At 41.4% G+C, this 27,265-nt stretch overlaps 1 protein-coding gene across 1 annotated transcript in view; it reads left to right on the top strand.

Annotated features, from left to right (window-relative positions):
- adgrv1 (adhesion G protein-coupled receptor V1) overlaps positions 1–27,265 on the top strand; it is a gene marked incomplete at its 5' end in the record, with an annotated part of 98,736 nt that overhangs the window by 12,290 nt on the left and 59,181 nt on the right. Inside the window, 57 exons of the mRNA XM_080500134.1 lie at positions 226–406; positions 759–922; positions 1,003–1,126; positions 1,258–1,518; positions 2,436–2,562; positions 2,716–2,939; positions 3,046–3,780; positions 5,734–6,107; positions 6,723–6,902; positions 7,525–7,705; positions 7,812–8,005; positions 8,090–8,219; positions 8,455–8,535; positions 9,002–9,141; positions 9,226–9,591; positions 9,670–9,913; positions 10,023–10,238; positions 10,348–10,563; positions 10,652–10,896; positions 11,038–11,219; positions 11,689–12,187; positions 12,268–12,577; positions 12,712–12,921; positions 13,509–13,639; positions 13,823–13,922; positions 14,025–14,204; positions 14,346–14,509; positions 14,670–14,757; positions 15,662–15,740; positions 15,826–15,964; positions 16,131–16,272; positions 17,104–17,369; positions 17,500–17,675; positions 17,814–17,941; positions 18,048–18,229; positions 18,315–18,461; positions 18,548–18,628; positions 18,741–19,005; positions 19,634–19,756; positions 20,549–20,771; positions 20,904–21,108; positions 21,862–22,008; positions 22,145–22,400; positions 22,778–22,980; positions 23,178–23,354; positions 23,530–23,712; positions 23,828–24,007; positions 24,251–24,415; positions 24,524–24,644; positions 24,734–24,857; positions 24,967–25,105; positions 25,199–25,384; positions 25,494–25,729; positions 25,875–26,023; positions 26,172–26,370; positions 26,473–26,692; positions 26,793–27,032. Of these exons, the coding sequence (XP_080356260.1) occupies positions 226–406; positions 759–922; positions 1,003–1,126; positions 1,258–1,518; positions 2,436–2,562; positions 2,716–2,939; positions 3,046–3,780; positions 5,734–6,107; positions 6,723–6,902; positions 7,525–7,705; positions 7,812–8,005; positions 8,090–8,219; positions 8,455–8,535; positions 9,002–9,141; positions 9,226–9,591; positions 9,670–9,913; positions 10,023–10,238; positions 10,348–10,563; positions 10,652–10,896; positions 11,038–11,219; positions 11,689–12,187; positions 12,268–12,577; positions 12,712–12,921; positions 13,509–13,639; positions 13,823–13,922; positions 14,025–14,204; positions 14,346–14,509; positions 14,670–14,757; positions 15,662–15,740; positions 15,826–15,964; positions 16,131–16,272; positions 17,104–17,369; positions 17,500–17,675; positions 17,814–17,941; positions 18,048–18,229; positions 18,315–18,461; positions 18,548–18,628; positions 18,741–19,005; positions 19,634–19,756; positions 20,549–20,771; positions 20,904–21,108; positions 21,862–22,008; positions 22,145–22,400; positions 22,778–22,980; positions 23,178–23,354; positions 23,530–23,712; positions 23,828–24,007; positions 24,251–24,415; positions 24,524–24,644; positions 24,734–24,857; positions 24,967–25,105; positions 25,199–25,384; positions 25,494–25,729; positions 25,875–26,023; positions 26,172–26,370; positions 26,473–26,692; positions 26,793–27,032 (11,328 nt within the window). The remainder of the gene's footprint in view (positions 1–225; positions 407–758; positions 923–1,002; positions 1,127–1,257; positions 1,519–2,435; positions 2,563–2,715; positions 2,940–3,045; positions 3,781–5,733; positions 6,108–6,722; positions 6,903–7,524; positions 7,706–7,811; positions 8,006–8,089; positions 8,220–8,454; positions 8,536–9,001; positions 9,142–9,225; positions 9,592–9,669; positions 9,914–10,022; positions 10,239–10,347; positions 10,564–10,651; positions 10,897–11,037; positions 11,220–11,688; positions 12,188–12,267; positions 12,578–12,711; positions 12,922–13,508; positions 13,640–13,822; positions 13,923–14,024; positions 14,205–14,345; positions 14,510–14,669; positions 14,758–15,661; positions 15,741–15,825; positions 15,965–16,130; positions 16,273–17,103; positions 17,370–17,499; positions 17,676–17,813; positions 17,942–18,047; positions 18,230–18,314; positions 18,462–18,547; positions 18,629–18,740; positions 19,006–19,633; positions 19,757–20,548; positions 20,772–20,903; positions 21,109–21,861; positions 22,009–22,144; positions 22,401–22,777; positions 22,981–23,177; positions 23,355–23,529; positions 23,713–23,827; positions 24,008–24,250; positions 24,416–24,523; positions 24,645–24,733; positions 24,858–24,966; positions 25,106–25,198; positions 25,385–25,493; positions 25,730–25,874; positions 26,024–26,171; positions 26,371–26,472; positions 26,693–26,792; positions 27,033–27,265) is intronic.

Genomic DNA, 27,265 nt, shown 5'->3' with positions numbered 1-27,265 from the left:
ATTGCCTCTTGAAGGACGACAGAGGAGCATGTACATTTTCTGGTGTTCTTGAAGATGATACACAACTCATATTTACAGTGTAATGGATCAAACTTTGATGCCAATGATTTCACCATGTTTTGTTTACATAATAATGAACTCATGGGTGTGTGTGTGTGTGTGTGTGTGTGTGTGTGTGTGTGTGTGTGTGTGTGTGTGTGTGTGTGTGTGTGTGTGCGCATACAGCTGGATGAGACTTTCTCTGTGGTGCTCAGCAGCCACAGCACTCCACCAAGTCGTCTAGGCAACCACCGGGAGGTCAACATCACCGTGCGGAGGAATGACGATCCCTTCGGGGTCATTGAGTTCGGACAATCGGGACTGACAGTTGCCATCAATGAGAGCAAAGGGAACACAACGCACCATGGTACTTTGAAGTGGTGGTTCTTCAGATGATCACTGTACCTTTTCTATGTCAAGTAGAATCTCATTAACAATTAAAATGGACCTAAGTAGAGTGAATGACTGAACTTCAGTCTGCAAGTGGAAGCTGAGTTTTCAGGGATTTCTTTTGAGGGTAGTACTTACATTATTTGTAATGTAATAATAAAATAGTGGTAAATGTGGATCAACTTGTGCTTTGATCAACTGGCATTTAACAACTTTCTCTACTTCTCTCAATAACTTGTGAAACAGTAAAATGTTGCACTTCTCTGTCAAATTGGTGATCTGAATTTTAAAATTCAAATAGATAACATGTCTATGCTGTACTTTCTCAGCTGTGTACCCCGTCGTGAGAAACAGAGGAAGCTTTGATGAGGTGTCAGTCTCGTGGTTTTTGGAACCAGGCCTGTCTGGAGACGTCAGCCCAGTCCAGGGAAATATCACCTTCATGGAGGGAGAGAACCTGAAAAACCTGACTCTCTTCTCTGTTCCGGATGAAGTAAAACATCAGACTTAATCAAAGTTACTTTCCTTTGTGAAAATACCATTCATTGATTTATATTTTCCATTTAATTCAAGATTCCAGAAGACAAAAAGAACTTCACCATCACCTTGTTACATGCCACAGGAGGCGCACGTCTAGGAACCATTATAAATGCCAATTTACAGATCAATAAGAACGATGACCCCATTTATTTTTCTGGTAATCTTTCTTTTCCTCTCTTTGAAGGGCCTCCCTTCATAACTCCATCAGTCAACTAATGTCATACAATTCCAACCAGTGAGCCGTCCTTCCTCTCATGTTCCTGTCTCTGTTTCAATTTGACAAATCAGAACCTGTCATTGTTCGGCTTCAGGAAGGGGGGACGGCCAACTTGACAGTTCTCCGGGCTGGGCGGGCAGATTTTATAGCCACGGTGATGTATCGTGTCGAGTACGGCGATGCATCGCCAGAGGACCTCGCTGTGCTGAGTAATGACACACTGCTTGTTTACGACGTGGGCGAATTCATGAAGAACATCTCTGTGACTGTTGCGGACGACAACATCCCCGAGACGGATGAACCATTTTTCATTGTTCTCTACAATGCTTCAGGTGAGTTCTTCTGAAACGAGTCATGACAACAGTTTGGTTTTTGATAATATGAGGATATTTTTTGTTATCAATTCATCCTAAAATGCTGGAATATGTCATCACAGATGTTGCTCTCTTCAGATAATGTCATGTACAACAACTGAAGAAAACTTTCTTCTATAATGTATCACTAACAGACAAGTCTAGCAACTGTGCCACATTTCTAATTAACTTCTTAACATAAACACCTCCTCCATCTTCATTCTCTTTTGTTCTTATACAAGTTGTCCATGTACAGAGAGGAGGAGCTGAGTTATTTAGCATTGTTTGCGTGTCACTCGAAGCTCTCCTAATCCCAGTATTGTGTTTCGTAGATGGGAGTGAAAGGCTGGTGGGCCCCAACAGGACCTTAATTATCAGACTCCAGACGATCTAAGACACAAAGGCCAGCCACTCTGCTGGCCTCTTTCTGTTTTACCTATTGACACGGAGTAGTGTCGAGTAAGGTTTTATCTTCTGTTTGGTGCCAGGAGATTGTATTGAAAGTCAATAACCTTGATGTTAGAAGTCAACCAAACTCATATTAGGAGCGAGACACTTTGCACCACTTCTGTTTAATCATGGGATGATTTGCATGGTTGTCACAGTGTCTTAGTTGTCTAGCAACTTGAAGAATGTGGCAATACTTTGGATCCATGTAAAAGCCATCCTTTTTGTTTTTTGGGGTAAAAGAAAACCTTTAAAATCTAAATGACTGTATTTTTTTAAAGTTTTGTTCTTTGTTGTGTTGTGTTTTTTTTTTTTTTTTTTTTTGGGGGGGGGGCTTCATCTTTGGCTTTGTTGCCATAGTTAGCAGTTAACATAAATAGCCTCCATTTATCTCAGTCAGTCAGTCAGTCAGTCATTCTGTTCTAACCTGATTATGTCTGTGCACACAGGCGATGCTGTAGTATACGGAGCAGACACAGCTACCGTGGTGATTGAGGCCAACGATGATGCCAATGGGATTTTCTCCCTTGAATCTACAGAAAAAGCTGTTGAGGAAGGAAAGACCAACAATTTTCAGTAAGAAAGGAGTTCTCGTGTTATGTTTTCTGTGTGCAGACCTTACTTATTATAAATGTATATAAGGACAAATTAGCTTTTCTTAAAAAAATTAATAAATAATGTGCTGACAAAACTCTGAAGCTGATTTATAATTTTTTTCTTCTCTCTCAGTGTACTACGTGCAAGGGGCCATTTTGGTAACGTCACAGTCTTTTGGCAGCTGTTTGCCAATGACTCGGTTACTCCTGTGGAAGAAAACCAGGAGTTTACAAACACGTCTGGCTCCATCACCTTCACTACGGGGGAACAGACCAGACCTATTGTTCTGGAGGCCATCTCAGATAAACTTCCAGAGTTCATTGAGAATTTTGTAATCAGGCTGGTAAATATCTCAGGTGAGTTCAGGAGTTAGCAACTTTATAATTGCTGCACTCGTTTAAAGTGTTGCCTTTCTTATGTTTGTAAAATGATTATACTTGCATGTCTATAATGTTTTTAAAGGTGGTTACCCCGGGGAGGGTGGACGGCTCGCTGAGACTTCTCTGAATGCATCAGTTTTCATCCCTTACAATGACGATCCCTTTGGAGTCTTCACCATTGCTGACGTCAACCTGGACCAAGAAGTTGCTGAAGATGTGCTTTCTGAGGACGACATGGCTGATGTCTCTACCTTCACCGTGCTCCGACAACAGGGTACTTTTGGTGATGTGCGCGTCGCCTGGGAGATTGTTTCTGGACACTTCCCACAGGGTCTTCCCCTCATGGATGACCTGCTCCTCCTTGCTTCTTTTCCAAATGAGGTTGAGCTCCGGCCTCACGATCGAAGACATCACTCCGCCACAGACACGTGGTTTTTCTCGGGACTTCCCGGAGCTTATGGAACTATTCCCCCCGAAGATGGGCCTGCTACCATTGGCAATTTCACCTTCTCTGCGTGGCTGGTGCCCAAACCAGACACTGATGGATTCATTATGTCAAAAGGACCCAAAAATGGGAGTTTGTATTATGGAGTGAAGGTCCACACCAATGAGTCTCATGTCAACGTCATGCTGTACTACACAGTAACAGGTTCCAACAATACCCAAGTAGCAAGAGCCTCTGCCGAGAAGTTTGTGGAGGATAATACATGGCTACATGTCATCATCACAGTTGACGATGGGATTATTGAGTTCTTCCTGGATGGGAAACCTATTCCTGGGGGCCTGAAGAGCATCAAAGGCGAGGGCATCAGTGATGGTAAGCTGCTTGGTCAAATTGTCTACGCACATAACCTTCTAGTCATGCCTGCTTCTTTGAAATTGCTGCTTCTTTAAACACATGCTCGTATACGTTATGGTATTTTATCATGCTTATATCTGCAATATACATCTCTGGCCTCAGAATCAAAACGGGACTATTTTTAATGCTCTCTTCAAACGATGCATCATATTATTCAGGGCCACACAAAAAATGCATTACCAGATAGTTTTAAAGTAAAACTCCTATTGTTTTAAATACGGCTGTGAAAGATATTATATCTAATACTTTTCATTTACATTCATTTACTAAATAATAGTCTGAGAAGCAGATTTTAAACTTCTTTCACTTGTATAGTAGTCTTTTTTTCTTACATATATATCTGTACATGTGTACTTTAATACACACCCGGCACTCATTCATGTCTTCATTGTTCAGGACCACTGGGACTCCGCAATGCTTGAGTGACCTCATAGCCTGTGCACTGCTGGACATGGTTACTGCAGAAGGGAATCAGTCGGCATCTTCTTTTCTTCCCATTCTTCCTAATTAATGGAGACAATAGCCTGTATTTGACCAAGACCTCCCAGAGGGGAAATATTCTGATGCCCCTTTGGGTAACTCCAGTCACAGTAGATTTATGCATAGTCATCAGTCATGTTGTGCTATTGTCTGCCACTGGTAATTCTTCCCACCAAAGGGTCAATTTATGTTGAGGCTTTGTGCTTGCTCACTGTGGCAGATTTCCTGCATTTGTCCCATTTGGTACAAGTAGAGGAAGCGATAGGCCGGAGAAGTGTCAGTGCATAAATGTATAATGAGGAGGAGCTAGACCTCGGCATTCGGTGGCTTTAATCAAGATTCTGTTTGTCATCAGCAGATATTTCAACTTAAACAGCCCAATTAGTCTTGTGAAATGATTTTACCTGTACATGTCACCACAAATTACTTTTTTTACTTTTTATGTGATAATCAGTTGCTATGATCCCAATAGATTTCCTGTGTTAATAAACGTTTGTGAGAACTTGCTATTACCAAACATACTGCTTTTGGGTGACTCAACTAAGTTCAAATAAATTACATAGGTAGTATTTTATGAAAAAATACCATTGACAAGCAGTGTTATTTTCTGAATGGGTTTATGAATAGTGAATAACACAAAAATTATTTTTAAGCTTTGGAATTTACATTAAAACTTATTCAGCTCCATGATCTTGTCGAAGTAAGAAAATACACATAATTTTCCAAAAGTAAAATTGCGAAACACTCAAAAAATGCAATATAACAATACAATACAATGCAATACAATACAATACAATACAATACAATACATTACAATACAATACTGCCACCCCCCCCCCCCCCCCCCCCCCAAGGGAAGTGCATGTGGAATATATCACCCCAAAATGTATATACTGTGACAAAACTGATCTACAACTTATTTAGAGCGATACAAGAAAGCAAAGTTTGCACTAATTACTGTGCAAACACATTTAAAACTGTGCACATTAAGACTCAATCACTGACCAGGAAACTTGTTACAACAATACACACCTGCTACAAGATAAAATAATAATAATAATAATAATAATAAAAAAATAAAATACAAAATGTATTTAAATAATAAAGAATAATAATTAGGTATTATTATTTTACATACTACAAGGTGTATGTATCAGAGCTATAACACCACATAAGTACAACTGCCTAAAAAACTTACATAACTATTACAGCTTGTGGTTCTGCACCATGATCAGCAATATTCTCATACCATTGTTTGTACTTTAGGGATTTTTTTGTAGTTATGGTTTTCCATATTTATTCAAGTGTTTGCTATTTACGAAACTTGAATGATGTTTTCATGTTTGTTGTTTTTCCAGTTGCTGTAAAAATAATTTTTGACACAATACCAAGTAATATGGAATATTGTTTCTTGTGTGTTTTTTACTTCAGGTCCTGCTACAGTGTTCATTGGTTCAGATCTGGAAGGCGATCATCGCTACACTGGTTTTCTGCAGGACATTCGCTTGTACCACTCCAAACTGAACCGTAGCCATATCCACGAGCTTCACACCCAGCCCTCCAAAACGGACCTGCGTAACATCTCGGGTTACTTGCGATACCGACAGGACGAGAGGAAGAAGTCATTTGTGGTGGAGGTCAGGGATGACAGTGAGGAGGAGGGAGAGGAGGTATTCTTTCTACAGCTGGTCGCGGTGCGCGGGGGAGCTCGCCTCCCCATCCCCAGACCAACTGCCATCTTGCGGGTCATGAAGAGTGACAATGCCAATGGTCTTTTTGGATTCACGGGGGCATGTATACCTGATGTAAGTGCACAGCATTCAGGCTCAGGTTTTGATATCCTGGCAGTAGTAATGTCATCAATATCATCACACTCTATTGTGCACACTGTAAATTAATGCATAGAAACACGTGTAATGTAAACCCAAAGGTTTGCCAGTCCCTGTCTTGCTGCATATTTCATCAGTCTCTACATAGAGTGTGCTGTCTCATTTTAGTTGGATTAGATGAGTGGGCCATCTCAGGTGGAGCGACAGCTGGTGAGGCAGCAGCACGTCTGTCAGTGAGAGCATTCCTGTAGAAGTGGTTCAAGAGTTCCATCAGTCGAAATGAGAGATCTTGTTCCTTGCTTTTCATCAGTGCAGCAGATGGCAGGCCTGTGAATGGCATTCCATCAGAAAAGGATGATCTCCTTTGTATCCCTTTGGGAATAAAAAGACGTGGAGGCATGTGGCTTTCCAAGAGCACCTTCTATAAAACACATTATTACTGTGCTGAAATTAAATCCAGCCAATTATCACAGTTAGTAAGACTTATTCAATTACCCCAAACAATTTGCAGTAAGTGGCTGAAATACATTTAACACTGACTCTATCCTCCAGTGGCTCTGAATTAATTTATGTCTTTGTATGTCTTTATAGACCACAGAGGAGGGTTCCACTGTATCCTGTGTGATTGAGCGTATGCGGGGATCTCTGGACCACGTTTATGTCAACTACACTGTTACACAACTGGACGGCTCAGACAGTGACACACCAGCTCATGAGGATTTCCTTAATGCAACTGGAGCTGTGCTTTTCATGGCTGGACAGCGTTCTGAGGTGTGTGTGTGTGTGTGTGTGTGTGTGTGTGTGTGTGTGTGTGTGTGTGTGTGTGTGTGTGTGTGTGTGTGTGTGTGTGTGTGTGTGTGTGTGTGTGTGTGTGTGTGTGTGTGTGTGTGTGTGTGTGTGTGTGTGTGTGTGTGTGTGTGCCAGGGAGACTGATTATCAGAGTATCAGAGGAGGTGGGAAAAACCCTTCTCAGCTAATCTGGGGTGACAAAGAAGGCAGTTGCCTCTCTGGCAACAGACAAGTCTGAGGGACTTGATGTAAACTGTATGTGTACAAAGGTGCCAGAGGTGGAAATATGAAGTACTTCATTCTTAAATTAATTAGACTACCTAATTGCAATGATCAATTGCAATGTTTCTTAATAACTAGCCCCACCTAGTGGTTGAGTGCCTGCTAATTTTTTGACACGCAAACAGGTGTCAGCTCAATTTTTGACATGATACTCAACCATAGTAGCATTCAATGTAGAGTATTTGAATATACATCAAAACGATAATTACAATAATATTAGCTCTATTTGTTGTAAATCAGCACTTCTGAACTATTTATGTTTAATCTTTCAACGGTATTGGATTGTTGAGGTATTAATAGTGTTTATCCACAATTCTTTTAGGTTCTTAACTTGTTGGTGTTGGATGATAACCTCCCAGAGCTTTCAGAATCCTTTCAAGTCGCTCTAGTGTCAGCAGAGTCTGGTGATGGGAAACCAGGCTCCACACCCACCAGCGGAGCAAGCATCGACCCCAGTAACAATGTTAACGCCATCAGCGTCACAGAGAGTGACCATCCTTATGGTACTCACTCACAGTCCTGTAAAACTACGGCAGTGCTGTAGACTTTATGTTGCTATATGTTTAAGTATTACTCAGAAATTCTCACTGTCTGAAAACACTGTTTCAGGTCTGCTGCAGTTTCAGCCTGATCCTCCAGTGGAGGGATTGATCCCTCCAGCATTAGAACCTGCCCACATCACTGTCAACGAAGAAGATGGAGAGATCCGTTTGCCTGTGGCCAGGGCGCAAGGCCTTCTGGGAAGAATCATGGTAGGATATAGGACAACACCCTTCACTGCTTCAAGCCCTGAAGACTATGAGGTGAGGTTCCATAAATTCTGTTCAATCCAAAAACCTACAACTCTAGAAAGAAATCATAAATCATTTGGGGTATTTCTCTTTCAGGACTCAGAAGGCATGTTAGACTTTCTTCCAGGGGAGAGGTTAAAGTTCATCACTGTGACCATCATAGACAATCCTGTTCCTGAGCTGGACAAGATTTTTAGAGTGGAGCTTTTTAATACTGACGAAGGAGGTGAGAAACTGAAGTCGACTTGAGTCAGTACATATTTATATGAAGTATTCTAACTGATGCTGAATTGACCCTTCATTCTGCACTGCTGTGGCTGTGTGCTGTGTCTGTGGTGTTCCTGTGTGCTTCCCCATACCTACATATGTGACTACCTTCCGTCACTCCCACTTCCTATTTCCCGTTTGATCTCTCCTCCTCTGGTGTGACACCTCTGTGATCCCCGTGTGTGATCCACCAGTGGATCAGTTTCTGAATAGTGAAGGGAGTGGTAGTGGGGAGAGTGACTATGACTTCCTTCTTCCATCCTATCACCGCCATGGTAAGTGTATCCCTCTCCTTTATTCCCCAAACTGATTCCTGCCTCCATTCCTTTGTCCCAACACTTTATCCTTTGTTCATTTTCACACACCAGTAGAGGTGTGTGCATGTGTGTGTGTGCCTTCATGTGTTTGATATTGACATTATGCTGTGACCCTTGGGAGAAGTACTCAAGGCGAGTAATGTGGGAAAAGCAAATACCGGTACTCATCCATGGAGATAGATAGGGCAGAGTTGGCATGAATGGTTATATGACCCAGTTACACACTCTGCATTCTCTCTTTATTCTGTGAAATAAAGAGGTGTATTAGTGTTGTATTGTTTGAGTCAAAATCTCATGTTGGACTGCTAATACTGTGTATTGTTTCATTTCACTCAACTTCAGATCAAGTGTTGCAGAAACTCCTACAGAATTACGTAATGTAAAAAATAATCTTAACACTCATGAGATTGTTTTGTTTTTGCAGTAAGCTTGGGAGCTGCGGCCCACATCACAGTGACCATAGCTGCATCAGACGACGCCCATGGTGTGTTTCAATTTAGCCCTGAATCGCTCTCTGTTAATGGCACGGAGGCTGAGGATGGACACAGCTCTGTTGTCCTGAAGGTCAGTTTAGAACATTTCAAGTGTAGTGAAGTTCATTATCTTGAAAATGAAGATTATTTTTCACTCTATTGTGTTCTCTTCCAGGTGGATCGGTCTTTTGGTGACCTCTCCAATGTCACAGTGTTCTGGGAAACTGATCCCAGCTCTGAGGGAGAGCTTGTCAGCAGATCTGGAAACATCACCTTTGTTGTCGGTCAGACATCAGAAAACATCCTCATCACCGTGGCCCAGGATGAGATCCCTGAATTGGACAAGAGTTTCAATGTTTCTTTGGTCAATGTCTCACATGGCCGCTTGGGTGAAAAAACATCTGCTACCCTGACATTGCTCGCCAGCGATGATCCCTATGGGGTTTTTGTATTTGCCAATATGACAAGATCTGTTCGAATTGCCGAAGCTGATGCAAACGTGTCCCTCACTATCCTGCGACAGAAAGGCCTGATGGGTCAGGTATGTCCAGCAATACTATATTTTTTCAAGAATACTGTATACAAATTCTCCATCATTGATCAACTGTATTTAATGTAGGTGCGAGTAACATATGGGACACTAAATGAAGCAGATCCAGCTCCTTACAGGACGCCTGGGGTGGGCCGAGCTACTGAGGGGCGAGATTTTGTCCCCCTCTTCAACTCGGTTGTGTTTGTAGCCAATCAGACTGAAGCAAACGTAACCCTCAAAGTCCTGGATGATGAAGATCCGGAGAGAGACGAGTCTGTGTTTATCAAGTTGATCAGTGTTGATCTTGTTCAAGGAGAACAGAAGAGGCTCAGTAAGATCCTGATAAACCCCAATTTTACCTGATTTAACAAAAAAGATTTTCAATGACAAAATAATAAAAATACTAAACTAATGGCATATCTTCTTATTCTTTCTTTCAGTTTCTAATTCTCCTGCTCTGGGATCCAAGTCTGATACTGTAGCTCAGGTGATAGTGGAAGCCAGCGACGCTGCGTTTGGAGTACTACAGCTATCAGCTCGGGCTGTCAGCGTGGCAGAACACTACGTTGGCCCTATAATTAATGTGACACGCGTTGGAGGGATTTTTGCTGATGTGTCTGTAAAGTTCAGAGCAGTGCCTTTATCTGCCAGAGTCAGTAAGTGCTGATGATGTTTATCTAATTAAGTCTTTTATTCAATGTTTTTCTTTTGTTTGTTTGTTTGCATGACATTTTCAAATGCAGGCGTATGTGTGCTATCTTAAAGGTGAAGACTACAGCGTAGCCTCGACTGACGTGGTCCTCCTTGAAGGGGAGTCCAGTAAATCTGTACCTGTATATGTCATTAACGACATGGTTCCCGAGCTCGAGGAGACATTTGATATTGAGCTGATCAACCAGACCACTGGAGGAGCACTCCTGGGGGAGCTCACACGTGCCACCATCACCATATTGCCTTCAGATGACCCTTTTGGTGCCTTTGGTTAGTGGCTGTTATTATCTTTAACCACAACAATAAGCTGTTTCTCTTTAGTTTACTTTTTTTAACGTAAATTTCTTGTCTGATATAGTCTTCCAGGCGGCTCCACTTACGATGGAGGAGCCTGAATCAAACTCTGTTGAGGTCTCACTGCCGATTGTACGTAACGCTGGTACTATTGGGACAGTGGCAGTCCAGTGGCAGGCCACTGTGAATGGCAAACTAGCGGTGGGGGACATTTGGCCCACATCAGGTGAGGTGACATTTGCTCCTGGAGAGACAATGAAGACACTCAGAGTGGAGATTTTAGCTGACGATGTACCAGAAATTACTGAGGTAAGAATAATTCATAAATTAATTTTGTGTAAATATTCCAAATTGTATATAGCCAATGATTTTCATCCTGTGTAAATATTCAAAAATGTATATAGCCAATGATTTTCATCCTGGAATTTGTACTTTATTTGTCTTTGATAGATAATAAAGGTGGAGCTGACCGGTGCCAGTAATGGAGGAAACTTGGGAGCTGATACGTTTGTCAATATAATAGTGCCAGCAAACGACAACCCATATGGGACAGTCTACTTTGAACAGTCTGTTTACCGTGTCCAGGAGCCACTGGACGTTTTTTATAGATCCAATATTACTGTCCGCCGAAGGTATTATTTTTTTTCTTTTAACGTTCAAAAAACCTCTGCTAATGCTAAATAGTTTCTCTTTGTTGTTCCATGTCGTTTAGTGTTGTTTAGTGGATTTAATAAAGAGGTGTCACTAATAATTAAACAATGTATTCATTTAGCAAACAGTAATCTCAAAATGATGCAAACAATCCAGACAGAGCCACAATGTGGTGGCATGTCCTCACCTTATTAAAAGTTGACAGCAAGAAAAGTTGTGGCAGAAGAATTTGGCACATATTTTGTAGACATAGTCTAAATACCCAGCCCGACTTCTCATCCAACAAATATATCTTTCTTACATATTTAAAGAAATAAGAAAATTAGAATTTTAAAGAAAATGGGACTAGGTTTTCAATAGCATGTTATGAATTACCAACAAGCATTGACTTTTTTGCACAGTTTAACTTCTGTTTTTCCACATTAACCACTCCCACTTCCTTTATTGCAGAGGTGGCCAGTTCGGTCGCTTGGAGATCATGTACAGCACCTCTGAGATTGATATTGTTGGCTTGGCTAAGGCTGATGGCCAGAAACTGCTGATGTATTATGACCTTCCAAAACCAGGCATCCCAGCCACTGCCCCCGTTCAAACAGCGAACATCTCTGGACAGGAAGACCCCCTGGCTGCATGTGCTGCTGTGTGTCTGAGAGAGCGTGCCTGCCAGGCATTTTCTCTGTCCTCAGCTGTCACCGCACCATTGTGCACTTGGGTGACCTCAGGGGCTGACCAGCTGATCTCTAAATCTCAGGTTGAGACTTACATAAAAAACATCACTGCAGCTGATGTCTTGTTTAGTGCCCAGGCTGTGGCAGGGAGCGATTACACCCCCGTGACAGCTCAAAGTGCCTTCATGGATGATGGGTCAGAGGTGGCTAACCTCACAGTCCTGATTCTAACTGATAAATTCCCAGAGATGGATGAGAGCTTTGCCATAAAGATATTAAAGGTAAAACCCAAATCACGGATAGAAAAATATTGTTTGCTGTTGTCAATATAACTTTTTTTCTCCCGTTATGAAACATTTAGGTGGAGCTGTTGAATCTGACTGTGCCAGAGAAGGACCTGCCCTCGATTGGTCAGCCGGACAACGCTGTTGTTACAATTGGAGTGAATGGCGATGCGTTTGGCGTATTCCTGATTTACACCCTCAGTCCCAACAGCACTAACGAGGGGCTCTACCTAGAGGTTCGAGAGGAGCCTGCAACTGTAGTGCCGCTGGTTATAGAGAGAAGAGGAGGCAACCTGGGCACTGTCACTGTCGAGTGGAGATTTGTTGGAGGAAAGGCCACTCCAGAAGTCGATTTCAGTGGGACTCAGGGAACTCTTATCTTTGATGGTACGTCTGTTACTACTAGCCAATAATACAAGCTGGCAGAGTTTTAATTTCCTCAATTAGGTTTTTTTCATATTGAAGATTTGTCCAAGTTTCTCTAACTGGTGCCATGTGCATGTTTGCCTTTTTATCTACAGGTGACCTGAAAAAAACAATAGAGATAGTAATCAAAGAAGATTCTGAACCAGAGGACAATGAAAGTCTCATGATTGGTCTTGTTAATACTGCTGGAGGAAGTCGAATCCTGCCCAGTTCAGATACAGTAACCATTGTGATACTGGCCAACGACAATGTGGCTGGGATAGTAGGTTTCCATCCAGCCTCACATTCTGTCATAGCCAGAGAAGGTGGGCAGCTTTACTTGGTGATTTCATTATCCGTAATGTGTATATCTAGGCACTATTTCAGTCCTACATTATACAGAAATACATTTTGATATTTCTTAAAGCATCTAATTATCTAAACAAACACAATGTCTGTGTACTGAATCAGATTTCTTCTTTTTTTTTTTTTGTCTGTGGCTTTTCATTGCCTTTATTTGACTTGTGACTCACAAGAAGTGTTTTCAATTCTAACACTTCATCACTGCTACTCAATAAAGCAGTCGGTATTCCTGAGGGACTTTACAACTTTCCAATAGGAGTTTTTATTGCGGCACAGTCCAGTACTGTAGATGTGCCCTAATAATAAATGAACGTGTAAGGGAACGCACTCATAGACATGGCTGTATGTGGTATTATCAGATGGGCCATGTGGTTGTGTTGTCTTTATCTAGGGTTTATATATCCATGAGTGGTTCAAGTCTCACTTCAATTCCACAAAATGGTCATGGTTTCTGTGTGGCATATGCAAACTACGAAGACACTTAACGTCACAGACACATGAATATACAAGCATTTAAATGTTTTAATGACATTTCTTTTTCATATTACAGGAGAAGAGATGTCATTATTAGTGCTGAGAACAGCTCCAGGTTTGGGCAATGTCACTGTGGACTGGACAATACAGGGACCCCTTGTACACCGGACATTCACACAAACCTCAGGGATACTTTTCTTTACTGAGGTAAATGATAGGTCTTTGTACAATTTGGTGTTTGATATATACATAATAGAGAGGCTCCTATGTGATATCAAAGTATCGCTTACAAATCTTACATAGTCAAAGAAGGAAAAGATCACATTCAATTGTTACATATGCAATGTAGCATTTTGAATAATAACTACATTTGTTGTGTGTATCTCACAGGGTGACTTGAATGAAACTATAACATTGCAGCTTCTTGACGACGCTGCCCCAGAGGACAAAGATCAATACAAAATTTCCTTGTCCAACATACAAACATTTGGTGATAAGCTGTTTCCCCCCCCCCCCCCCCCCCATTTGGTCTAATATCTATGAGATAACTATTTTATGAAACTACATTTTTATTCTTCTGGGTTTCTTACAGGTGTTGTGGTGACAGGCCATGCTGCTGTGGATGTGCAAGGCAGCGAGGCAGTGCTGACTGTGGACACCAGCGATGAGCCCTATGGCCTGCTGAGTATTGCTTCATCGTCATTGAGTGTGACCACAGAGGAACGAGACCAGACTGTTAACATCTATATCAGTAGAGAATTTGGAGCTTCAGGTTAGTATGAGCCACTGATGGTCTGTTAAAAATAATGGAATCCCATTTAAATTCTCAGGGCTTTACAAAAAAACATTTCAGTTATTCACACTCTAACTGAATTTCATACTGCTCTTTTTGTTCTTTTTTTTTAACGTATAGGTGTGGTCAATATAACCTATGAGGTTATTAAAGGATCTCTGCAGAATCTCTCTCAGGTTGAGGGTGCGCTTGCTGATCCAGAACAAGACTTCATCTCTGGTACTGGCTTTGTAATTCTTCAAGAGGGCCAGACTTCAGTTGCCGTCCCTGTCACCATACTGGAGGTAAAGACTGTCTTTGTCCTCTATTTTTCTAAGCACCGAACTCAACTGGATGTTCCTAAGCACTTGATTATGACATGGTGTATCTTCTCATTTTGGACTTTTCCTGAAACTACAAAATGTGTTTTTATTGGTGTAACTTAAAGCTTATCTCTTCTTTTAGGATGATATTCCAGAATTACAGGAGTTCTTCCTTGTCAATATCACATCAGCTGTTCTCATCACAACTGTTGCCACGACTCCTCAACTGGGTATGCAGCATTCATATTTATCATTTCCGTTGTTAAATAGGGTTCACATATTGAAGTATGTCCTATTTACTCGTTATGTCAGTGTTTTAAACATTTTATTTCTTCACAGTTTCTGTTATTGAAATCTCTTTTCTTTTTGTAATCTCTCACTGTTTGCGCTGTTTGATGAGTAGAGGTTGTACATTGCACTTTGCCAGGTAAAATACGCAGGTCTTCGTGAGCTTTGCCTGAGATGTAGTTAATGTACAGTATCGCTGTATGGTAGTTGCTGGTAAAATGCACAATTGGAGAGCTTGATAGTTTCTGCTACTGCTTTTGCATAATCCAAACCACAGTCCAATTTATGAATGAGTAACTTTAGAAAGTGATGAGTTGACAGAACACTACGGGTACTCAGAGGTTCCCAGAATACTATCAGCCTTCTGCCTGGAGAAACACAGTAAACACAGGGCCACTCTTTTGGCAGCAATCATTATGTGGCTTGGATCATGAGATTGATGCTTTCCATGATTGAGGAAGCCTGGGGATTCGGTGGGAGCCGAGTAGCACTGTGTGGTGAGGAGAGGGAAAGCCAAACTAAACCCGTAACTGGCCTCCCAGTGTCTTGGCCACAGAGTCAATGGGAGAAGACTATTCAGAGGGTCATAAATCAGTCCGCCCAAAAGACTTGGCTGCGCAGCCTCCCAAGCCACTTACAGGAGACGCTTCTTAGCTGTAATCCTTCGCTCAAACGTACCATGACGGAAGTTAGATCTTCTACAGTTTCCCATTGCTCAACTTGCTCTCTGTGCTCACATTGTAGTTACTGCCTGAGGAATCTACGTTTACTTACTGCAGTTATTTAAAGCAATTGACAAGGTAAAGTCATGTAACATTTCATCTTCGCTTGTGGTCCTTTCCCCAGACACTCAGGGTTTGGTGGCAGAAGTCAGCATTGCTGCTAATGATGGAATAAGAGGTGTAATTGAATGGACAAATACAATGTGAGGAATACACCCATGAATAGCAAAATACTCATGCTGGTGTGTAGAAAATGGTTTTCCCAACCAAACATATTCTGTTTTCCAGGTTTGAAGTAAATGAGACAATAGGAACCCTGACTCTAGTGGCTTACAGGAACAAGGGGACATATGGAAACGTCTCTCTCCTATTCTTTGCTCAGAATTTGGAGGCCCAACAGGGACTGGATTACAACACAAGCGAAACGGTTTGCAGTTCCTCTTATCCAAGTCTTACACACAAAATCATTGTTTTGATGACATGCATTTCCAGTACAGTGAGAGACAAAATCTATGGCAACTAAAACTCTATTTCGATTAATAGCTAATTTATTGAGATAATATAAAGAGAAACCTTCTCCCTGTCCCACCCAGATGCTCCATTTTGTTGAGGGTGAAAAGCACAAGTTTGTTGAGGTGCAGATCACTGATGACACCATCCCAGAAGGTGCCGAGAGATTCCAGCTCATCCTGTCTGAGCCTTCCCCTGGGCTGGAGCTGGGCACAAACACCACAGGTAGGTAGAGAAACACTAGACCATGGCAGAATTTGTACATTTTTGTGATTTTTGCTGAGTCAAATGTAATGTTTCTTACAATAATAATTAGTTAATAATAATTACTAACATGTGGAAGAGTTCCTGCAATCTGCTGAAGACAATACAAAAAAAGATACATTTTTTTATCCTGTCAAATATTAGATAGACCAGGTCCAAGCCAATAGTCTATATTGGCTTGGACCTAGTCTATCTAATATTTCCAACACATTGAGTACTACAGCATTCACAAGGCCACCAAGTGCATCACTGGTTATTTCCACAGCCTTTTTCATAAAGCAATGATGCATTTTGCTGATTCTTATTGTGTGCTTGACAATATCACTCAATATTAGTTGAACAACATACAGCCCTTAGAACAGCATTTTACTCTCAGAGGGCGAGATCGAGAAGAAATGAAAATTTTGCAATTATATATAAAGAGCATTAAGTACAGATGGGCTCTTGCAAAAGGCATCAAGCAAAGAACGAGGTGGGGGAAAAGTAGTGAGGTCATGATTGATAGTTAAGTGATTCTGACAGCATGAGAAATTAGAGTAATGACAGTAAAATACAGCAGATACGTTGGAAATAAAGATTTGGAAATTATATAAACATGACTTAATTAGGCTAATCTTCATTGTTGAACTTACATATGAATTAAATTTATTTAAACCCCAAAATAATCCAATGCAGATACTCAAAACAAGTCTAATTTTGCAAAGGAATTATTGGTACTATGATGAGAATTTAGTTGATCTTTTTCCAAGTCATAGTAAATGTTTTATAATTCATCTCATTGTGTTCTTACAGCAACTGTGACTGTCCTGGCCAGTGACGATGGACATGGTGTCATTTCCTTTAACATAACTGAACATTTGCTATTGAAAGAGCCTACCTCCGTGTCAGGGTTGAGTGAGAGCGTTGCCAACTTATTCGTGGTGAGGAACCCCGAGGAGGGCACATTTGGTACTGTATCCGTTCAGTTTACCATCATTGATGCCAACGGTGACCTCGCAGAGGGCGACTTAATGCCAGCGCAAGGGTTTGTGGTACTGGAGGACGGGGTCAGATTCAAGGTGAGGAAATAGAGTATTCAGTTCAGCACTATTGTCAAAGGCTATCACTGTTTATGGCTTTGAACACTAATTTGAGCTTCTGATTTTGCTTATTGAAAAAGTCATTTTTGTCCCCTGTGTGTTGTCTCAGATGCTGGAGATCAGGGCAGTACTCGATGCTGAACCTGAAGCAAATGAAACCTTCACCGTGGTGCTATTAAACCCAACAGGAGGGGCACGACTCGGAGACCAACTTCAAACTATCATCACTGTCCTGGAGAACTTAGCACCTTCTGGCTTGTTCCGTATTGGACCTACCCTCAACAGGTATTTGTATAGTTCTATCAAAAGGACCTGAGACTTTCAGAGTAATAATTGTTGGCGTTCAACTAATGTCGGCTGTAGCATTTATATATTTACGTAAGAGTGCAAGAAAAACATGTTCATTTGGTGCTTTTTGTGCAGAACTAGAACAGACGTAGTTGCAGAAGAAGATGGCAGAACGGTCTTCCTCGCGGTGTCTCGCAGTAATGGTCTGGAGTCAGCAGTCAGTGTGGAGTGGGAGACGCAGTCTGGTACAGCTGTTGCTTCAGGTCAGACAAACAAACAGTTGAAATTCAAATTGATCCTATTATTCTATCATAATTAACAAAGCTGTGATAGTTCTTTTTTTTTTTCCCTAACTTTATTGACCTCCAGAGGGTCACCTCTCGGTCATGGGTCTGTACCAGAGCTTTGATGAAAGCCCCACCTCTGCTTGGTGCTCCCTTCCTGAGACCCCTTCGATCTTGGCGATGAGGCTTGACAGGAAGCCTCAAGTTGGCTCCTCTTATACTTTGGCCACCCTCTACAGGTGGCAGGGTGTTTTTGTTGCAGTAGAGGTAGGGTAAAACAAGCATAGCCACAGCAAACCTTGATCACATGTCCATTTGTATTCCAAAAAGTAATTTTTCTTCCATTTATCAGTCTGTTAGGATTCAGGACCCGGGCTCGTGTGTTGGCTTTGCAGTGAATGGCTCGACTTATATTGGCATTACCCACGGTGGTCCTCCATTTTTTCCTGCTGCCAACCTAAGTATCTTCAAATTGCAAAGAGATCTTAATGTGACATTGGTAAGCATTTTAAAGTGCTTGTATCAGATTTTATAATCATATGTTTTTTTTCCACCCAATTTACTTGTGACAACCTGCTTTTCTAGGAACAAACATTTGGTGTTGAAGCTCTGGATGTGAAACATTTCTCCACTGAAGGCAGAGATTTTCTGATAGCATCAAGCCAGGTGACATTGTTTATCCTACACAGATATTGAAATATCTTCAGTCATGCAACAAAATCATTTAACTTAGACTCCTTTTATGACTGAACTTAATTTGTTTTTTTTGATGCTGCAGATTTTTCTCTGGGCCAGTGGTTCCTTTACACTCCTCCAGACCCTGGACTTTGAGCAGGACATCCTAAGTGTTACTCCATTTCTGCGTGGAGAGGTTCCCCACCTGTTGGTTTGTTTAAACAGGCAGACTGACAGCTGCATCCTACTTCAGTGGACCAATGGGAGATTTGAGACATCACAGCCGCTACCAATCACCGGCCGAGCCAGTCAGGTGGACACAATCCACACAAGAACAGAGGACGATATCCTGCTGGTTGCTTTGGAAGGTGACCAGTCTTTGATGTTACAAGATATGCAGGAATACTTGACTTTGTTTAGAAAATTCAGAAAAGTGTTACAAATTTCAAATTGTAAGCCTGAATTTTCAAAAGACTGGTGCAGAAGAGAAGGGTTGTTAAATGCTCTATTTAGGAGCAAAGTTTTGTTTTTGCAAAAATGAGAAGCCGTGTCCTGTGACCTCACTCCCGGTGTACATACTAGTGGATTGTGCGGTTGTTAGATGTTGGATCGGATAGTACAAACAAATTGGTGATGCTTTAAAGGGCACACAGAAACTGACAAAACAGCCATGTTCTCTTATGTTAGCTGAAATAGCAAAACATACAGTGTTGGGCAGATCATATATTTATACTACTCACTGTTTATTTTGATGAGACATAATCCCTCAGAGTCTGCAAAAGTGGTGAGTTTTTGGGGTTCAGACCTGTTGTGGGTGTATGGGCAAGGCATCAGCGTGGAGCACAGCAGAGCCACAGAGGGACCCGGAGGTTGTAATTTGTCAGTCTTGGGTGTGTCAGTCAAGCAAGTGGTTGCTTTACATAAACATGCTATTCTAGCGTGAAAGAACTTAAGTCTGCATGTTTTTTGGTGTTCCATTTTCTTCTTTTTTTTCAGGTCCAACATCATCCTGTGAGGTGTTACAGTGGAGTTCAGGGCAGTCTTCTCCACAGCTTCATCAGTCCATTCCTCACCCAGGCCTCACCTCCATTCACCCCTTCACTACTCCATCTGGGATCAGTAAGCATACGTGTCATAATCTTTCGTTTGTTGAGATACAGTGGTGACCATGAATATTTACACAGATATGTCTTGTATTGGCCAGATTTGAAATCGTTTTGATCTTGGTATTGGCCTATTCTCTTAAAAAAACATAAGAGATAAAACCTTATTTAAGTACAAAGTTACATGAATTTGTTTATATAAAAGCAGTAAGTTATAACAAACATGATGTAGTGTTTCAGGATGAAGGAAGACATGATTTCTGATTACCATTCACCTCAGATGATGCACCCCACAACAGAAACACATGGTACAGTTAAAAAAAAAAAAACAACAGTAAGGCTATTTTGTATTTTGCAGCTCAGGCAGAGAAGGATTACTGTGTAATGGAGTGCTAAGAATACAAACATGATGGATGGCAAAACAATAATACTTTCTCTGAGAACAGGGGAAACAAGATAAATGCAGCACTATGGAGATTGCCTGTGTTTGGACTCCGTGAAAGGCATCAAAATGTTATTACTCAACTTGACCACAGCTGCACAGCCTGTCAGATGAAAAAAACAAACCCAAAATGGCAGGGACTCAACAAGGGATTATGCATTTCACTCTGTGAAACAGAGACTAAAGGTGGCCCATTGACACAGTGGCTGGAACTGTTGCCTTACAGGAAGAAGTTCTCCTGAAGATTTGCAGAAAGTTCATAAACATGCAGTTTGGGCGATTAATGATTATTTTAGTATTCAATTAATTGGTTAATTAAAAGCGATTTAACCATTTATTGTGTTTGAAATCTTCACCTTTTCACAGTATATGTCCTGTTGGCGGGGCGGAATAGTTCATCACTCTACTCCTGGAGGTCTGACGTCAACCTGTTCACCGTGATCTTGAGAGTCCCTCCTGCTATCCGCTTCCTGTCTCTCATGGTCCCGTCGCTCAACGTCACAAAGATCCTCTTGGCATCCGCAGAGGAGAATAGCTCCACTGTATATGAACTGACGTCGGTCTCCAATCAGTCTGATTTCATTCCAAGGTACATACATTGTTTCTTTAGGTAAAGGACAGACATGGATATAAATCGAATAGTTTGTTTTTCTCAACATAAAGATGGCACAAAGCATGTTAGATAATGAATGCTGTGTTTTCTTTACTTTGTGACCTTCAGTTTTGGGGAGTTATACTTTGCACCAGGTGACAGCGAGCTGGAGATAGCGGTGAACATCTTAGATGACGACATCCCGGAGGTGGAGGAGTATTTCCAGGTCAGACTGAAGAACCCAAAGGGCGGAGCCGAGATCGGATTTGGCGGTCGGGTAACAATAACTGTCCCGACGAATGACGATGCCCATGGAGTCATTGGCTTCGCTCAGGTAAAGAGATAAACGCCTTGTGCACTTGGTTTCATGCTAATTTGTCATCATGTTAAAGCCATTGTGTTAAACCTGAAGTTATCTATATCTGAAATTATGATAAATACACATTTTTGACAAACACCAGCTAGAATAATCTAGAAATATATGTCTTCACCAATGTAGAAGTTCAGACAAGTTAGTTATTTGATCACAGTTAATATTCAAGTGTTTAGAAAGTAGTGAAGAAAAAAAATATATGATATTTGGTAAAGTAACTTCATGTGTGATTTTAACTGGACTTTGTAAAATAGGTCTGTCCAATTAATAACATGCAAATTACTATTTGTGTTGTTGATGTGACACATTATTTGAGCTATCAGCATTTTACTCACCAGGCTGATATCTGTTTTATTCATTGCATCAGTTTACAGAGGAAGATGCTCCATCAACTGAATTTTGTAAGATATACTTATTGAATAATATCAATGAGGACAAAAACACAGGAATAGATCAAATAAATAACAAACATCGACATCGCAGCAGAATGGTGACCTGAAATTAGATGGAGGCTCGTGATAAACCACAGGTTTTGTGGTTCCATGCCACATTTAAGGATTTAATACAACTAAACTAATACTCTTAAAACTTCACTGATTTTAACTGCGTTAGTAATTTTATAATAGTAGTAAATTTCTGCATAAACACGATGGTATAATAGTAATGCTTTACTGTAACATGTGAATCACAATACTGCTTGTTTCCTCTCTGCAGAATTCTCTGTCTTTGGAGGTAGAGGAGTTGGAGCAAAATAATCAGATTTCTCTCACTGTTGAGCGGAGACGAGGGAGTTTTGGCAGACTGACTGTTCACTGGGCTGCCAGTGGCAGTTTGGCAGACATTTACCCCACTTCAGGAGTGGTGGGTATCCCATGCTTTCCAATCATACTTACACATCTCACTGAATGTTGAATTTGACAAGAAAACGTACATACAAAATAAAATAGACAGAATTATTATGTAAGATGTCATTTTCAAATGTTATTTCATGTCACAGGTAACGTTTTCCGAGGGCCAAACTCTGGCCATCATCTCAATGGCTGTAATAGCAGATGGTGTCCCAGAGCTGAGAGAGAGTGTCACAATTACCCTCATGGATGTCACCACTGTGGGGCTTCAAGACCTTCGACAGGCTGCAGTTATCGACAAGCAATGGGCACATGCTCTGCTCACCATTTTACCAAATGGTTCTCCCTATGGGGTGGTTGGATGGCATCTGGACTCCCAGTTCACACTGACAGAGGAACCACAGAGTAAGAGCTTCTATGGAAAATAACTGGTGCTTGGTACACAAATGTGGGGTTTTTATATTGTTTTTCACCTATTTAAACACATTCTTGGTTAGTGAATACCAATGTTGGTGGGAAAAAGACTTTACAGTAATCACATTGGGACATTTACTGTAAAGCAGATTTGCTCTGATTCTCAGGATGTGAAGCAATACAACATTTGTGCTAATATTTATGTTGAAAACCAGCCATTTGTGGAAAGTCCAAATATAATACAAAATCCACACAAATTGTCTTGCAAATATTCCCTAACAATAGTAAATCCTTTAATGGCAAGTCCTTTTTTTTATCTGCATTGTTTTGACTTTAATTCATGGAATCTCATATTTCTAAACTTGCAGGGAGTCCAGTCAATGTGACTCTCTCCATAGTGAGAGAGCAGGGCTCCTCAGGTGAGGTGGCCATCCATTACCAGACCAGGCCAGCCCTGTATCAGCCCTCATCCAACCAAGCCACCCCGGGAAAGGACTACACTGAGAAAGATGATACCATCATCATGATAAATGGTGCCACTGTGGCCCTCGTTACCATCACAATCCTACCGGTAAGGGGGTACCGTTGGATATTAAGGTCAATTATCTACTCTCCTTGATTTAAGAATTGTTTTTTGTTGTAATAGTTTTATTTCCTTCTACTCCATTAAATTTGTCACATAAACGTTCAGATAATTTTGTTGTACAATGACGAACACATTTACATGTTATTTTAGTGCATGGACACATGGTTTTTGCCCCTCCTTAGGATGATATCCCAGAGTTGGCAGAAAGCTTTTTGGTGAATATCACCGGAGTGGAGCTCGTTGGAGGGTTAGTTGGAGTCGGGCGGCCCACCGTGAAGAGGTCTGGAATAGAGGTAGCAGAGATCACCATCCAGGAGAACGACGACCCCCGGGGGATCCTGCAGCTCAATGTTTCTGAGGTGAGATCAGCACATTGAATTAATAAAGCTGTGTGTGAAAATTCCAGTGCCGAGAGAACTGTTGAAGCCCATTTTCTCGTTAGATGAAAAATAAAATCTAAGAATAAATGAGTGATGATGTATAAGGATATATTCTTGATCCAAGTTATACGTTTCTTCTGAATGTCTTGTGTAGGATGTCCTTGGACGTGTGATGGCCTTTGAGTTACCGCCACCAGACAACATCCTCCATCTGTCAGTGGTGCGACTCGCAGGCACAACTGGAAGGCTGGTCGTCTACTGGGAGGCTCAGCCAGTCACTGCTGAGCTGAATGACTTCAGCCCCACATCAGGAAACATCACCTTTCAGGATGGTCAGGTAAACTGATTAGTTTTCCTGCAATCAGAGTTCTGAAAATCAAAACAAGCCACGATGTGAGAGTGTTCGGATGTTAGGATGGCTTGAGCTTGTGTTTACTCAAACCTTACTTCAGAAAGAAGCTATGATTTCCATCACAATCCTGGATGACGATCTTGTGGAGAGTGCTGAAACCTTCAGAGTGAATTTGCTGCGTGTGATTGGTGGTGCTCGACTCGGACAAGCGATCTCTGTAACCGTCATTATTCCATCCAATGATTCTCCACTTGGACGATTTGGATTTCAAGAGCTGGAGGTGAAAAGAAAAATCATTGCTCATAAAGTTATTAATGACGCTGAATGTACAGTGAATAATATTCAACGATGCAGTGGAGTGGCATAAAATATGTTCCTGTTATGGTTTCATGGAATTCAATTTTGCATCTCTATTAAATTAAATACTAACAGTACTTTTTTGCTCATTTGCCTCCACAACTGTTCGGTACTAGACAATTATTTTGACTGGCAAAAACAATCACATTATTGAACCTGCTTTAAGGTTGCTGTCAGTGAACCAGAGTTTGAGGACGACCCTGCTGCCGTGGCCACATTAGCTGTGCTGCGCAGTGCCGGAGGTGAGGGCGGAGTGACACTGACGTGGCAGCTGCAGGATGGTGCTGGAGATGATCTCTCACCTGTCAGAGGAACTCTTACTTTCACTGAGGTAAAGTGGAGATTGTTCTTCCAGATAGTGATTTTTTTTTTTTATATATCTTTAATTGTGATTATATGTTGCAAGTCTGAAATATTTTCTCATTTTCATACATTACAGACTGAGTCTATGAAGTCCTTTGTGATTAGAGCCTTTGCTGACTCTGTACTGGAAGGGGATGAGCATTTCACTGTAGAGTTGTTTCCTGCTAACAGTGGGGCCATCATCGACCCTTTAAATGGTTAGTACAAAAATCCAATTAAACTGATTTAAAGTCTCACTTTTCTATTTAGTTACAGATCTTCTTCATCTATCCTATGCTGTGTGCAGGTATGGCCACCATCACCATCAGGGCGGATAAAGCTGCCCTGGGCATTGTTGGAATAGCAGAGTCCTCTAAAAACATCCTCATGGGAGAACCTCAGGGAGATTATAATGGGACTGCCACAGTCAGGTGAGATGAATACTCTGCCGTTTCACTAATTTAGGAAGACAAACAGGAGCGGCTTTACATTTCAGTGCTTCTGTTAAAATACTGAGTGTGTCTGTGCTCTTTCCTAAAGCCTTATACGAGGCCCTGGGGTGTTTGGAGAGGTTCGGGTCTACTGGAATATCACTCCAGCTGTGATGTCTGAGTTTGAGGCCACCTCCGGCACTGTCACTCTGGGGGATGGACAGTCTGTTGCTACCTTTCCACTTAAGGTATTGTAAATCATAGAGCATAAAGTTAATCAGAAATGTATTTAATTTAATTTGGGAATCTGTTTTTATTTTTATTTATTGTTATGATGTCAGGTACTGGATGATGAACTCCCAGAAGAGCGGCGCGAGTACCAGCTTACACTGACCTCGGCTACCTCAGGACTGGAAATCAGTCCCATGGCAAAGCATGCCAGGATTATCATGGCTGCCAGTGACAATCCTTATGGCCTTTTCTCTTTCGCCCAGCTCCAAATCAGGGCAACAGAGGAGGACAGAATGGTGCGATCAGGGAAATGAGACTAATATATTTACATTAACGAATGAAGCTACTTTATTGAGTAGTTACAAGACCTAAGTATCACTGCTTAATTGTCTTTCTTATCCTCAGGTGAATGCAACAGTTATCCGCTCTTTTGGCAGCGAAGCCAGTGTATGGGTGACCTATGAGACCTCGGGTGACACAGCTCTCAGTGGAATAGATTTTGCGCCAACATCAGGACGTTTACTCTTTAGCCGAGGCCAAACCTCTAAACAAGTCACTGTGCACATCCTGGATGATAATCTACCAGAGAGGCCTGAGATGTTATTCCTCAATATGACTAAAGTGGAGCTTGTCAATGTTAGGTAAGAGCGATACAGTACAAATAATTTATAATTTGGAACGTTTGTATTTAGGAGTGCTTCTTTCTCAATAAAGCCTAAGCAGAGCCTTTATTTACAATGTGTATTATGCATTGATTCTTATTCTGTATCTCCCTCTTCTGGTCAGTGGTGTGGACTACACTTTGGGAGAGTTTGGGCTTCAACCGGACCAGCCTCCAGCGTTCGGCAACATCTCCACTCTGACTTTGGTCATACTAAAAAATGACAACGTTGAAGGAATCCTGGAATTCAGACAGGACTTATTCAAGTTTACTGGTAAGAGTCCAAAGCAAGAGTTAAAACAACTGATTGAGTTTTCACTAAAATACACAATTTTGATATGTTGCAATAAAATATAAAGGTGGTATCACAAAAAAATTTATTCATAAATGTACTGTATAATAATCACCATTCTGTCTCTCAGTTGAGGAGGATGTGGGCACTGTGTTGATCCCAGTGGTGAGGAAAGTGGGATCATATGGACTGGTCTCAGTTCAGTTTGTTTCAAGAGGCTTGAGTGCAACCCCTGATCTTGACTATATTCTCAACAATGGCTCATTGACATTTGTCGATGGTCAGAATACCAGCTACATCAATGTCACCATTTTGGATGACCCAGACAGGTGAGGGGGAAAGAAAATATTATATGAAACAAATCATTTGAGACAGCTATCTGTGAAGGTATGACTTGTCTCAAACCTAAAGAGACTGTTCGATTTTTCCAGTGAGCCTGAAGAAATTTTTGAGATCTTGCTGGTTGGAGCTACAGGAGGAGCAGCTATAGGACCAGAACATGTAGCTCGGATCACCATTGCTAAGAGTGACTCTCCCAGTGGGCTGGTCGGTTTCCTCAACGAGTCACTAATCACTCTGGCCAACCCTAACTCCACTCTGAAGCTCAGTCTAGCTTTGGGGAGAGCAGGAGGTCTTGTAGGCAATGGAGCGGTACGATGAAAGAAACTTATATCACTGCATTTCTCTGTCGGATCTCAGGTTTACTGTATAGCATCATAACAGTGGTTGTGTTTTGTTTTAATTTTAATAGGTTGCTTGGGTCATCCGTGGCCCCAACAGCAAAGATGTCCTTCCTCTATTAAATACTGATATAAAGGAGCCTGTGAATGGATCGTTCCTCTTCAGAGATAGAGAGGAAGATGTTCACATCATAGAGCTGCGGATTCTCCCCCACGGGGAGGTGGAAGTCGAGGAGACATTTGTTATAGAGCTCAGCATTTTGTCTGGAGAGATGGATGTTGATCCTGAGGCTGGTTCTGTAACACTGAAGGTAATTCGTTGCAATGTTAGGAAAACTCAATTTAACTATCACAAATCAGTTGAAGACAATTGGACCAAAAAAACTATTTTGACTGCAAGCATTTCAATGGGGGCGGCACGATGATGTTTGTGGTTAGCACTCTCTTCTCATAGCGAGAATGTACCCAGTTTTATTTTGGGCAAAGAAGCCTTTTCTTGCAGTTTGCATGTTCTCCTTGTGTCTGCCTGTTTTTTCTCAAGATA

This window comes from Blennius ocellaris (genome assembly GCF_963422515.1).
Source record: "Blennius ocellaris genome assembly, chromosome: 7".
Taxonomy (NCBI): Eukaryota; Metazoa; Chordata; class Actinopteri; order Blenniiformes; family Blenniidae; genus Blennius; species Blennius ocellaris.
The sequence above is the reverse complement of the archived record's forward strand: the minus strand, read 5'-3'. Positions and strand labels throughout refer to the sequence as shown.